General features: G+C 56.5%; 1 protein-coding gene across 1 annotated transcript in view; it reads right to left on the bottom strand.

The window, feature by feature from the left end:
* Positions 1 to 5,227: 5,227 nt before the first annotated feature.
* Positions 5,228 to 14,037, bottom strand: part of Gdpd5 (glycerophosphodiester phosphodiesterase domain containing 5) — a gene marked incomplete in the record, with an annotated part of 93,332 nt that continues 84,522 nt past the window's right edge. Inside the window, 7 exon segments of the mRNA XM_005379889.2 lie at positions 5,228 to 6,250; positions 7,380 to 7,492; positions 10,104 to 10,186; positions 11,105 to 11,252; positions 11,542 to 11,699; positions 12,208 to 12,426; positions 12,918 to 13,068. Of these exon segments, the coding sequence (XP_005379946.1) occupies positions 6,102 to 6,250; positions 7,380 to 7,492; positions 10,104 to 10,186; positions 11,105 to 11,252; positions 11,542 to 11,699; positions 12,208 to 12,426; positions 12,918 to 13,068 (1,021 nt within the window).

Below are 14,037 nucleotides of genomic sequence, written 5' to 3'. Positions count from 1 at the left end.
CGAACAGGCTGCGGAAGTAGGCGCTGCCTGCGCTCAGCGCGGCGCGGTGGCACGGGAAGTCGCGGCCGCCGGCGCGCAGCACCACGTCGGTGAGGGTGCCGCTCCGCCGGTAAGCGTTGAGGGTCTGCAGGACGCGCTGCGCGTGGCAGGACGCCGCGCACGGCAGCTCGCAGCCCGGCTCCGGCTCCTCCGGCTCCGGGGCCTCCCACATCCTGCCAGGTAGAGAACACAAACAGCGTCGGGAGATCCTCCTGGCGGGCCGGCTTAGGGGACGGAGGCCTGTAGCTCGTGGCACACCCCTGCTTGTATTCCTTATTTTGTTAATGTCTGCATTCGTTCACCAGCTCCTCCTTCCGTCTGCGCATCCCATCGCCTTCTGATCTAGCTTATGCTTTATCTGTACCACCTTCATTCCCAGTTACCTACTTCAGCCATATTGGCCTTTTCTTTTTTCCAGACTTGCTAAGCTTTTCCTCACCCGTCTCTGCAAGAGACAGATGGTAGGCTCTCAAATAGGGTAATTTGAGGGGAGCGCAATAAAGGCATGGTTTACTACAGCCTGGGCAATACTTAGGGTATCTCAGTAGCACAGAGCCTCGTGAGTCAACCACGGAGAGCGTTTACCTCAAAGCTGTGAGCTGAAGGCAGGGAGGTTACCGGAGCCCATACAAAATGCCAGTAAAGGGAGGGTCCTGTGACACAGATTCGGGCAACCGCAGAGTGTCATGCATGTGTGTGCATGCATGTATGAGTGGCTACTTCCCCTCCATCCAGTCTTCTGCAGATCTCCTGTAGCTCTTCCCATTGAACAAGCACTGATTCTGTTCTACTCCACTGTATTCTGTTCATCTGCCCCCTCCCCCCGTAGCATGCTGTAGATGCTCAATACCTATTCAAGGTCATAAATATTTATTGTGACTTACAATATTTCTATTCCAGGCAATGACCAAGACAAACATAGTCCCCGAGAGCTTCCCAGGGCTCACAGCCTGTCAGGAGAGCTTGTGGAGAACTCCTGGGGGAGTTTATGGAGAATTAGGGGAAGTCATAGAAGGGGCAATAAACCTAGTTGGAGGGGAATCAGGGAAGGGGTTTCTAAGAAGGGAGCTTTAGACAGAGAAGGATGGGGAGAATTAACCAAGTGAAGGCAAGGGAGTGGAGGGAGGATGTCTCCTGCTCCAGGGAAGTGGAAAGAACCAACCTCTTAAGGACTCAGTGGGATTCTGATCCTCCACTTGGCACTATGTGACCTCTAGGCAAGTCACTCCCTGCTTCCCTGGTCTCCTCTGAAACCGGAACATAATGCCTCAGTCCCAGAGTTGTGAATGACATGAATGAAAAGTGCTAGGTAGGTAGTAGTACATGCTCAGTAGATGCTACCTTATCTGTGTTTACTGCCGCTAAAGGGAGTATACTACAGTGTGATGGTTGCTTTTGTTTACATAATTTAATTTGACCCCTACAACCCTGAGAAGTATCTTTAGTCACACACACACACACACACACACACACACCTCTTTAACTCTGCTGTGTGGAAAGGTACACAGAGAGAAGCCGCCCTGCAGAAGTTTGCTGGGAGGGTCAAAGGGGGGCGGTGTTTGCAGAGCACCCTAAAGGGCTGTTCTGGTGATGATGAGGATTAGGCCCTGATGAACATACAGCCTCTGTTTGTCTGCGGGATTCCAGGGTTGGGGAGCTCCCTCTATGTAGCAACTTACTCCAGGGGAGCTCAGCTCAGCCCCTTGTTTCTCTCTCCATTCTGATCTCAGCTTCTCAGCTCACTCTGACCCTTGGAAGTCAGATCCTGCCCAGTGTCAGCCTGGCTTTGACAGCTTATTTTGGGTCATCCTGGGCAGTGGATTTCCTGCCTCAGCATCAGGATAAACGAGCCCCTCAGTAGACAGGATCGACTGATTTTTGTCCAAGTAGAGGGGTTGGACCCTGAACACAGCCAGCTCCAGTCTCTGCATGCCTAGCCCCTCTGCCACACTTGCCAGGGCGAAGCATGTCCCCGAGGTGCAGATGGGGACCCTGGGAAGGAGATGAGACAGGCCGTCTGCACATGCTGCCTCCAGCCTAGGACACAGCCACACTCAGAGCTGAGATGTGAGAGGGGAGAGCTCATCAGCATAGGGAGGGATTTCTCCCCCTAAGATGGGCAGGACAGGCTAGGGCTTCCTGTGGAGAGGAAGGGAGCCCTCTCCTGTAAAGTGTACCCATACTTGTTTATTCTAGTGCTGTCTACAGTTCTCGGCACTTGTACTGTGGACACACAGAGACAAGGACCTGAGACTCAGTTTCTGCCCTTGGGATTCCCGGTCTGGGGACTGAAGGTCACCCAGTGCCAACATGGAAGGGAGGGGATTCATGGGTGGAACTGCATAAAACACACTCCCTAAGGGCCTCAAGCCAGTGGTCATGATGCAGACTGAGAGACCCAGCTTGTGGAAGTTGGTTAACATGTCACCACCCCCATCTTTCTTTTCACCGGCACTCACGCTCAAACTTTTGGACAGCACACAGCCCACAGCCTGCATCCCAAGCCCTGCCCCCAAGTACCTGGTGCTTACCTGGCCACGCCCCCTCTCAGGGGCTCCAGCGCTGCTGTTCTGCACGTGCGTGCGGGGACTGCTTCCCTCTGGTCTGTGCCTGCTTCCTGCCCCTGCTTGCCTGACTCTCACAATGTCCCTGCTGCTCTGCCCAGACTCCGCTAGGGCTCAACGGAGGGAGGACAAAGGGGCTGGACGCCAGGAGGAGGAGAGCAGAGGGGAGGGGGAGGGGTGGACGCTGGGCTTTTGTTCCACTCTTGGACCAGTCCCTAAGAGGGAGGGGGCGGTAGTAAGCCTGGGATTGACTGTGTGTGCAACTCTGTGGTCTGGTGTGCTTGGGACTGAGGATGGCCTGGTGCAAGCCTTGTTCCTGAATGAAACACAAGTGTAGGGGGCTGTGTCTGCCTTAGGTAGATGGGGTGCTTGTCAGCCTAACTGTTCCTGGATACCTACTTGTGACTGTGAGAGTGCATGGGAGATAGTGACCGTGTAGCCCTGGGGTGGTGTGGATATGTGGGTGTACCACTGTGTAGCTACAGATGCACCCCAAAAGGTGACTGCCACAGTTAAGGATTGAGGTTTCCCTCCTGCCCCTGGGGGATTGTGCTGTGTCTGTATCCCTGCTTGACAGCAGACATGTCATTCTGAGACTTGGTGTGACCCTGTTCCCTTTGTGTCTCTAGGTGACTGTTCATTTTTGTGTCAGGGTTTCATGTCTCCGTGGCTTGTGTATCACAGGGGTGTATATATCCGTGGGATGTACATGCCTGTGATATGACAGATGTCTATGTGTGCATGCAAGCAGCGTGTGGACCTACGTCTGAGGTGTGGTGTGCATGGCGGGGTGAGTGTCCCTTGGAAGGGGCGTAGTGGGACAGGGTGTGGCCAGAATGATTTGGGTGGAAGAATGAGGCAGCTCTGTGCTGGCCTGGCCTCATAGAGCTAGACGAAAGGGATTCATGGGTTGGTGCTGGATCATGTGCTGTCTCCACAAGCTGCCACAGGGCCTGGTACGTGGGTGAGTGAGAGATTTGCCCTGTGGGAGCAGTGCTTTGGGGAGGAGGCTGCCTTGACAAGAGCCTGGTTGGCCTGGCTCTTCATCTTGTCATCTCCGTCTTGTCATCTTGTCAGACCCTGGTCGTGCCTATCACTTTGGGTTGCTCAGATTTTCAGAAGAGGGTGGGTGCAAGCCACACGCCATAGGAAATCAGCCTTATGGAGGCCAGGTGTGGTAGGAGCCTGCCCTGGCTAAGCTCAGGCAGGTCCAGAGTTTGTAGAAGGAGCTGATGGGCGGGCTCACTGTGATCTTGGCTGGACACATGTCCCATGGTCTGGCCAGTCTGTCCCATGAGCCCTGCTACAGGAAATGATGAACACTTTTAACCCCCAAAAAGAGAGTTTTCTGTATGGCGGGCTTGTTGAAGGATGTGAGAGATCTGGGTACCTTCATATCTATTCATGGACAGGAGGGCTGAGGAGTCATGGAGGGGACCCGGCAGAGCTGGAAGCCCAGAGAAGGCCTCAGCCTCTGAGGACAGAGGGAAGAGTGCTTACCAGGGTGGAAGTTTCTCTGTGAAGAGGGCAGTGCACTCTCCTCTGCAGACATGGGAGACGCAGAGGGCAGCAGGAAGGTAGGGATTTTAGTAATCCCTCAGCTCATGGGAGAGGAGCTGGGATGGACCATGGGCTGCAGGTCAGCTGAGGTTGGGGACAGCCTTGCCAAGGGTGGCTAGGAGCCTTGGATACCCAGGCCAGTGGCCCAGGGAAGCTGATTAGACTAGGAAGGACTGGCATGAAAGGTCTGTCCCCTCAGTCCTGTCCTCTTTCTTGGGTGGGCTGCCAGAGGCTGGGAAGGAGGTCATTGGGGTATTTCAGAAAGGGCAATGCTTGCCCCCTGCCCACGCAATTCTGGGTTTCTCTCATGCCTGTGTCCAGGACGGGTGGGAGCCGACCTCTGCCCCAGGAAGGGAAGTGCTTGTGAGATGTGCAGTGGCAAGGAAGGTGTGACTGCCCTCAGCCGCAAGGAGCTGTCCTAGAGGTTAATGAGAGTGGGCCTGTGGAGGGGCCAGTATTTGGAAGATGGTCTTTTCCTTTCTCCCAAGAAGGTGATAGAATCTCTCACACTCATAAAGACCCCAGTTTGGAGAAGAAACAGGACCCTTCGCTACTAGGGAGCAAGGTATGTATTTAGCCTCCTGGTTTTCCCTTAGGACACACCTAAGACATAGAGACTCTCAGGATACAGTCAATCCTTCTCCCCTAGGAAGAGGCATCTCTGGGTTGTGGGCTTGTCTCTCCACAGACAGGGGACCTCAAAATGCGTCTGTGGCTGTGAGGACCTGCCGGTCCTGTTCCTCAGTTCTGCATCAGACTCAGAGCCCTCCCTACCTACTGTGCCGTTCCTCGCTGGTTAAGGCTGGAGTCAGAATGTAGGTGGGATCCTGGCGTTACTTTTTCAATGCTGTGTGGCCCTGGACAGTCGCTTTACCCCTCCGAGAGTGTCCTCTCCACCCCAGACCACCCCAGACATCCTGGCTGACACAGGGTAGGGGCTTTGCTACCCTGCTCTTGTCCTACTCTTTTCTGAGTGGTTCCTTCTCCAATCATGGGGCCAGAACTAACCTCAAACCCAACATGCTCTGTCCCCGTAGTCCTGCGGACAGTTCAGACAACACACATCAAGATGGCAGCTTTAATCATCCTGGCCGAGGCCTTCAGGCTCCCTTCACTGCAGCCCACCTTAGCCACATGCCCATGCTTGGCTGTGCCCAGAACGTTTCCCAGGTGGCCCCTGCCCTGTGGCTGCTGATGTGGGAACCTGAGGTCTGTCAGTCTGTGGATCTCCTGGGCCCCAGGGCCCCTTCTGCCCAGAGGCCTGCTGGACATTTGGGTGTGAGACAGAGCAGCCTGAGCCTGCACTTTTGGCCATCTTCAGCTGCTCTTAGGGGACATGGCTCAAGTCCTCTGCTGGGGCGGAGGTCAGTGGTGGTGGGAGGCTGGTCAGGGAGGAGATGTCTCCACCACAGCCGCTGGCTTTCCTCCTGGGCTGAACCGCCTTGTGCTTTGAGACTGATGTGGGAAGCAGAGCTGCCAGGGGCTGGGGGAAAGGCCCAGCCCAGGTCTTCAAGAGAGGATAAAACAGGGAAGTTTGCCTCATGGCACGGATAGGTGGGCAGACACACGTGGGCAAGGGTGAGCATCCACATCTTCCACTGCCACAGGGGACACGGCACGGCCCAGTGGCCCATCAAAGCTTCCAGGCGCAAATACGAGGGAAGGCCATGAGAACAGAACCTGAGGACCAGGCTTTGCACTGCCCAGAAGGAGCCCCAGGCCTGCAGGGGCATCTGGGAGGCTGGAGTCCTGGCCCACCTGGGCCTCAAGGGAGGCGATCCCCTCCAAGGGAGGCCATGGCTAACAAGGGCCTGGAGCCCACAAGGAGGCTGTGGAGCCAGCTCCCAGAGCACTCCAAGTGAGCCCACTCTTCTGCCAGCCTCCTGGGCACCCCATGTTTCTACATTAGGTACAGGCTGGGGACACACAGGTCTTCAGCTAACGCCCACCCCGGTCCGTGAGAGTCTTGGCTTGGCTGCTGCCCCCTCGGGGGCCCCCTGGGGTGGCAGTGCTGTTGGCATATGTGTCGTAACTGCTGTCTGAACACATGGAGAACTCATCCGAGACCTCCACGCCATCGCTGATCTCTGTGGGCCAAAGGGAAACAGAAAGTGAGTCGGGGAGAACAGGGCCCTTGGGATGGCTGACAGGTGGGGTGGACAGTCTCCTGTGGGGCACTGGGGATTGCTGTACCCACTGGCTGGCTGGTATGGAGCCTGGCATTCCAGGCCCTCCTTGGTCTCTGCTGAGCCCTCTCTGGCCCGTTACCTTGCCCCTTGGGACTCTACCTTCCAGCCGCAGAAAACCATCTGCGTGCCCTGAGCCTGGCTCCCAGTGCTTACTCTCTTCAGGGCCTGTGCATATTGGCCCCTCTCAGGAGTGAGCTCCCCGTCAACACCTTGTCCTGAAATCTGGTCATGTCTTCTCATCTGTAATGGCAGTTCCTAGAAGCCTCCTCGGAGTCCCCAGTCTGGGATGGGCCTCCCCCAGGCCACACCCATCAGGGAAAGCCCTACATCCCTCCACCTTGGTCACATTCTGTGTGGGTGCCGTCGAGAGCACCTTCAGGATGTCTGTGCTGTAGTGCTGGCAATGTTGGGCTGGAGCAAGGGCTCAGGAAAGGTCTGTGGAGCGGACTCAGTCTGCGGATGCTGTGTGATTCCAGCGCCCAGTCAGAGCTCCCTCACTGCCTCCAAGCACAGCTGTCCCTCCTTCGCCCAGCCCACACCCCAGCCGTTACCCAGGCACCTCTTACCACCCTCCATCCTTCCTCACTGCCCCAGGGAGTTCTGACCACTCTCAGCACCCACTGTGGGAGTTCTAGGGACATCTGTTCTCCATGCCCTTGTCTGCACCGCTCCCTTCTGCATCAGACTGGGAATGTCAGCAGAGACTGGCAATGCGCAGGAGCAAAAATCATTATTTATGGGATCTGTATATGACCAAGCAGAGGGCGGTGATCTCCAGAACAGATTCCCTTCCCAGCCCGCATGCCACCCTGGCCCAACAAGCATGACAAGGAGCCACAGGATCTGGAGTTGAGTGCATATGCAGGTGTGTGTTTCTGTGTGTACCTGCGCCTCCTTATTTGTGTGTGGGAACCCACAGGGCTCTGTATGGCTGTCTGCTCCCCTCCTGCACATGCTGTGTGTGAATGTGTGTGGGTGCAGAGCCCTGAGCCCGGGGCCTGCCCTGGCCTGCCTGTGGGCTGCGCACCTGAGAAGATGAGCTTCTCCTTCATGATGCTCACGTCCCGGCTGGTTCGGCGCACTGCAGCGCTCAGCATGATCTGCTCAGGGTTGTAACTCCGTATGCCACCCAGGCGCCACCTGCAGAGATGACCCCCTGGGCATCAGGTCATTCTCCACCCACTCCTGGAGCAGGGATCCTGGCCACTTCTGGAACCTGTCTGCATGTGGCCTGAGAGACCAGCAGGACTTAAGTCCAACTATACAAATGAGGAAACTGAGGCCCAGAGAGTGGCAGAATGGGGGCCGGAGCCTGAGTCTACTGATTCTCAGCCTGGGCTTTCCTGTCTCCCTCTTACCTCCAAAACCCTAAATTCACAACCGGAAAAATGGTTTGGTTAGCTCTGTCTCAGGTGCCTCCGGTTTTGTACACGAGTGTCTTGGGTGGCACAAATCTGGAGGAGGAAGGAGCTCAGCAGGCAGGACTCAGCTCTCCCTGGGCTATACCCAGTCTTGGAAGTCCTCTCTGATGCTCCAGTAGCCTCACCACCATGACCAGCTGAGCGAAGCCAGAGGGGAAGGAAAGGGAAGCAGGCAAGGGCAGCTGGCACTGGGGCTGTGCTCAGAACTGACCCTTATGTGTCCATGAGGCAAGGGTGTTAGAGTGACTTGGGGTGAGGTTGTCTGCTCCTCTATTCCAGCAACCTTAATGGGGAGGGATGGCTGAAGCGTTAAATCTGTTGTCTGAAAAGGCGGCAGGGAGAGGGATAAAACGAATCAGAACAGGCCAGGAGATGGGCATGCACAGGACAGAGCAGTGAGGATTCAGGTTCCAAGCCCTGGGATTGTTTTTGCAGTAGTACTTCCAAACTAGCCCCAAATCCCTGGTCTCTGAACTTGGACTTTTCCTAGGACCAAGGCAGAAAGTTGGACTTCCCCCCACCCCTGTCCCACCAACGGGAACAAATGGGCACCTTGGAACGCCCCCCCCGGGAGTGAACCCTGCTTGGGTAGGTGGAGGGAGCCAAGATTCCACAAGGAATCAACTGTGAGTTTCTAGATGGGGTCCGCATAGCAGAAATGGACAGACAGATGGACAGAGCAGACAGACAAGGTAAAAGCAGGAGGCTGAGGGGAAGCCCCTGTGTCCTGGCTGGGCTAGCTGCCTTATGAATCCTTCAGGGCAGGGATTCTGCCTCTTAGTTATTGCCAGTCCCTGGCACCAACCTCAGTGCCGGCCACACTGCACATGCTGGACATGTATTTGTTGAGTGAATAAATGTAAGAATGAGGCATACAGGGAAATGACTCCCCGCTCCCCCGTCTCCCAGGTCTCTTCCTCCAAAGGGCTGCTCCTGATCCTCAGCAGGCAGCCCTGGTTATATCTGATGGGCCCAGCACACAAGCAGCACATGTGGATGCTGGCCCACTCGTGGATGCAAGGATTGATGGCTACATGTCCCTTCACCAGGCTCATTCCGGTCACCACAGAGAGCAGGTTCTCCTCCTACTAGTTGGCCAGTGAAGCTGCGGGACCGAGGAGGGCTTAATTAAGGCATGGGGGACTTGGGTCCGAGACCCAAGTCTCATCTGGGAAATTAACATTAAAACCCAGCAGGAAGGTGCCAAGCCAAGCGCATCCGGGACAGGAAGCCATTGTCTACCCTAAAGGATGGGGGATGTGGATGGTTAGGAGGTGGGAATCAGAGACAGAAAGAGAAGAAATGGGAGAGACACAAAGATAGCGTGGATGATGGAAGAGGAAAAAAAGTCCAGAGAGGCAGAACGCAACAGAGGGAGAGAGAGAGAGAGCCAGAAATGTGGGTACTGCATTGTGCAGGTGGGGAAGGCCCCCATTAGTGCTGGACTTAGGGAACTGGGTTGCTCAGCTGGGGACCTTCTTCCCAAGGGAGACACTGGTGCTGAGAGGCCAGGCCAGGGACCTGTCAAGGAAACGCTGGTCCTCACCTGCGGAGACTGCAGTAGGGACAGAGTAGAGAACAGAACAGCAAAATGGGAAAAGCAGAGGAGGACTGCAGGGGAGAAGGAGGAGTACAGACCTTCAGGCAAGGGGGCTTTCGGCGAGGGTGACCCAGCACAGGGCGTGGTGCACAGCAGGTTTTCAGACAGAACCGGAGAAGGGGGCGGTGAGACAGGAGAAAGAGGAACAGGAGGAGGAGGAGGACCACACCAGAATTACCTGATCAAGTGATAGCTGTGAGATGCCAGAGTGCAGCAGAAAGAGGGGAGGGGAGAGAGGGACATGCGCCGGATCAGAGCGGGATGGGACAGAGAGAGAACGTCAGTCAAGAATCATACCCGGCCCCTCGGTTCCTGGTTGGGTGCAGGGTCTAGGCTGGCCCTAAACCCTCCCCTGGACCACCCTCCCACCCTGCAACCGTATGGCAGCTGCTGTGCTGAGGGGTGGGGAGAAGTTTAGCCGGGCACAGTGAGTGCCAAGTGCTGCCAGGAATCTCTGCCCTGGCTAACAGCTAGCCCTCAGAGGGGCTGGAATTTGCCTAGGTCCGCACAGCAGGTCAGAGCAGAGCTTGGCTCTGGGCTTCCAGCTGGGTGCTCATTGCAAAAGCTTCTGGCTGAGGGAAGAGGGCTTAGGGGCCCTGGACTCCTTCTCTCCTGGTCAGGCCTTATTCTGGCCTAGGGCGCAGGGCTCAGAGGAAGGTTTGCCCAGCTGGAGTGGGGACTGGGCCTGCCAAGGGTGGGGAAAACCATGGAAGTGTCAGCGCTTACTCACTTCTGGAACACGAAGATGCCAACGATGAGGGTGAAGGAGATCAGGTCGGCGGTGACCCACATGAGACAGTACTCCTCTGGGGGCTGTGGATAGATGGCCCGAGGCCAGCTTCCAGTCATGGCCCATCCAGATAGAGGGTCCATGGGCTGGAGGACCCCATGTGACCATCAGGGAGGGGCAGGGGAGCGTCGGAAGGCTTGAGGGCCTGCGATTTCACTTGGCAAGAGCGAGCTCTGGGCACTGTGGGCCTAGGGGTGGGGCATGTGTGTGCATGCACGCGTGTACACACTCAGAAGTGCTGAGTTAAGCCTGGGGGGTGGTTATGTGCTTAAGGGAGCGCCAAGCAAGAGGTGAATGATGAAACATGGGTGCTGTATCTGAATGTGAGGGCGTGACACAGCGGGCGGGCATGTGAGCCTGTGAACAGCTGCATGTGGGGAAGTACATGTCACTGCACGGTGACCCCAGGGCTTGATGCCTCCCCAGTAGGGGACACAGAGGGTGGGGAGGGCAGAACCCCATGTGCAGCCTCAAGCCTCCTCAGTCCCAGGCGGGCCTGGCAAGGGTGGGAGAAGAGGCTTCTCTTGCTGTTGGTCACCGCCCTGTGGTGGGATGCCCTGGCCTGCACACTGCCAGCCAGACTTCGACTTTCCCTATCTTATCCTGTTGTTATCCTCTTTTCCTTTAAAATCAAATATAATAAACTCCCCCAAACCAAAAAGTCCAAGTAGCTGTTTACTTCTCAAGGGCTCCTAAAGGATGTGTTCTTCCCTGTGGGTCAGGCCCAGGGTCCTTCCAGCACCTTAGCACAGATCCCAGAGGCCATGAAGATCTTTACGCCCTCAGCCTGCACACTCGGCACTCCCCACCCATCCACAGACCTCCCCAGGAACTAACCCACAGGCAGAGCTCTCCAAGGGTTGAGGTAGCCATAGGCAGCTTCCTGCCTGCCTCTCTCCGCCACCCCAGGTGCTGTCTGCCCTCAGCAGTCTCCAACTCACCATGATCCAGAGCGGGGAAGGCACCTGGGATAGGGTGTGGGAGTTGTCGGAGGTGACAGATGGGACCCCAGTGCACCACAGCAGGGAGAAGAGCCACGGTGCGTTGACAGTGTAGAGGTTCACACTCAGGTTCCAGGATGCATAGTCCCTGGGCAAGGGACAGAGACTGGTTGGCCTAGGCTCAGGCTGCCCCCCAGTGTGGGAAGCCAGGAAACTGAATCACAGCCTCCTGCACCCTCACAACTGTCCTTGGTGGAAGGAGTCACCCAGAGGGCCAGGCTCACAGGAGAAGCCAGACGTACCCCAGGTTGCATCTCTTGCCTTCAAATCATACTCAAGGTGAGTCCCCAGCGTGCCGTGCCCTCTGCCTCTCTACTCAGGGGTGTCAGGAACCTCACTCCCACCCTCCCTGCCCTGAGGGCTGTGCAGGCAGACACCTGAGCTCCTGGCTGGACACCTGAGTGTATCGCAGGTTCAGCCGCTGGATGTGGCCTCTCTTCAGGCTGGCCACTGCCTCCTTGGAGCCTGCTGTCTGCTGGAAGCCGGGAGCCACCTTCCGCACGAAGGGCCTCTGCCTGTTAGGCAGCCACATGACCTGCAGGTGGGGTGGGCACAGGTGTGTGTGTGTTTTAGGTTTCTTTTCTGCAAAACTGATGGAGGGGGCACACAGGAGTTCTCACCCTTCCAAGGGCATGTGCAGAGTTAAAGGGGATGCCTGGTCCACAGTGGACATTGACTGCTTAGGTGGGGTCATTATCACAGAACAACTCGTTTCGTCCAGGGCTGTGGCGAGAACTCAAGCTTCCCTTCCGGATAAGATAGATGACCCAAGCAGCCATTACTTTGCATGTGGCCACTAGTATCAAGATTGGTGTTGGGGTCCTCTGGTCCCAAATCCCGCATGCAGCACTCTTACTGAGGTAACTGGAGGACCCCGACGTGCTCCTGCCCTTGAACATCCAAAAGGTCTGTCTTGTTCCCCAAAACCCCTACCATGACCCCATCAGGGAGGCCAGGGGTATGCAGTCCCCATTTGACAGATGCGGAAGCTGAAGTCTGGGAGGGGCCGGGTTCATGCTGGAGCTGGCTCGAGCCCGGCTCACCTGGTGCTGCGGGAAGCCAGAGCGCAGCAGCGTCTCCAGCGTGACGTTAACGAAGCTGCTGCGGAAGGGATGGTCACGGGGCGGCTCCCGCAGGTTGAGCAGCAGTGTGGCATTGCCCTTGGCCAGCTCCAGCAGCTCATCCAGGCTGCAGATGGACTGGTTCTGGGCCTCCCTGTGGTCGGAGGGTGACAGGGAGCTGGCCGTCCAGAAGGGATCCGTCTGGTAGAGACAGGGACACGTGCTGTCACCAGCCCTTTGGGGTCTTCACATGTCTTCCTGGCAACCAGGCGTGGAGGCCCTGGGCTGCCAGTGTCCACTGGTGTGTGTCAGATGAATGGCTGTGGCCCTGTGGGGACCTAACCCTCACCTTTCTACCTCATACCTGCTTCCAGAGAGCATGACCTCAGGGAGCGCCTCCCAGACCCCAGCATGGTCCTCCATTAGCAGCAGGTCAGACCAGATAAACCCCTCCCTCTTGTCACAGTTAATCCTAGCTGCTGACTATCTGCCTCTCCACCTGCCTTTCCTGGTGAGGGAGGCAGTCCTAGAACAAGAGTGAAGTCTGCAGGCTGCAGTGACAGAGCCCAAAGGAGGCCACTAACCAGCCTGGCTCCTGGAGCCCCCCTGAGCTGATGGGCACCCGCCTCTCTACTGCTTGGGGTCCCTGCCATGTTCTCCAGGCTCAGGCTGGGGCCCCGGTGCAGCCAGACCTTCAGGAACCACTGGCCAGCGTTGAGCCTCTGCAGGACGGTCCAGTTGAGCATGGAGGCGGGCCTGCGGGCGAGCTCCGGGAACACCCGCTCCACGTTGGTGGTTCGCCGCAGGGTAGTGTCGTGCATGAGGAAAGGCACACCGTCCAGGCTGCAGGGAGGAGCCGCCGTCACCACCCTGCCAGGGCTCTCACCTTCCCACTGGCAACCAGCCCCTCACACACTCCTCCCCACTACTGCAGGCCCTGGGCCCGCCTACCCCTCCCTGGGCTTCAGGCCCCTCACCTGCAAGGGGCTCTCTGTTGTGGGGTAGGGATGACAAGAGGGAGGGCTGGGAAAAGGCTGGGCGTGATCTTAGTCACCTTGGAAGCTAGATGCTGTCTCATCTGACAATGGGGAAACTGAGGCTAGGGGAGGGAAATATCTAGCTCAAGGCCGTGGCCGGTAAGTGGTGGAATCTGGCTGGGAACCTAGTCCATGAGATGCCATAATGGAAACGGTGCAAACGCAGGCCTCTTTGACAAGTTCCACCCCTACTACCATCCTTCTCTCTCCCACTGGGGCTGCCAATCACTTGTATGGTGCCTTAGTGTGAAACAGTAAAAGACCCCATTCCTCAGGGCATCCTACCACCACCTGCTAGATGTGATCATACACACACACTAGGCATGGTGAGCTTGTTTTGTGCCCTTATTTTACAATGTGATGCCCTTATTTTGTGCACAACCCGTGCACCTAACTATACATGGCAGCCCTGCGCCTCTTCCCTTCCCAGAAGTGATCTCTGATAAGAGGCTGGGGTGAATTCTTCCTGCTATCCACACTAATTCATATTTATGTATCTACAGATAGAAAATGTATATATCCCTTTAATGTGGTCTTTTAAAAAACAACTGGCACCACAGTGACTGTACTGCTCTGCAACTTGCTAATCTCATTGTCCACGTGGTTGAGCTGTGTCCTCCGGAGACACGTGGATCTAGTCTTCCTTCGGGTGGCTCCAGCTCCCCAGCATGAACCAAGAAAAGTCTGGTGTTGCCTCTATTTTATATCCTAGAGCAGTGAGGGTGAATCTTTTAGAGACCAAATGCCCAAAGCTCAACCCCAAACCTACTTATTT

Source organism: Chinchilla lanigera, unplaced genomic scaffold (assembly GCF_000276665.1).
Source record: "Chinchilla lanigera isolate Chin_1 unplaced genomic scaffold, ChiLan1.0 scaffold00013, whole genome shotgun sequence".
Taxonomy (NCBI): domain Eukaryota; kingdom Metazoa; phylum Chordata; class Mammalia; order Rodentia; family Chinchillidae; genus Chinchilla; species Chinchilla lanigera.
Note: the sequence above shows the minus strand (reverse complement) of the source record. Positions and strands in the feature narration are given on the sequence as shown.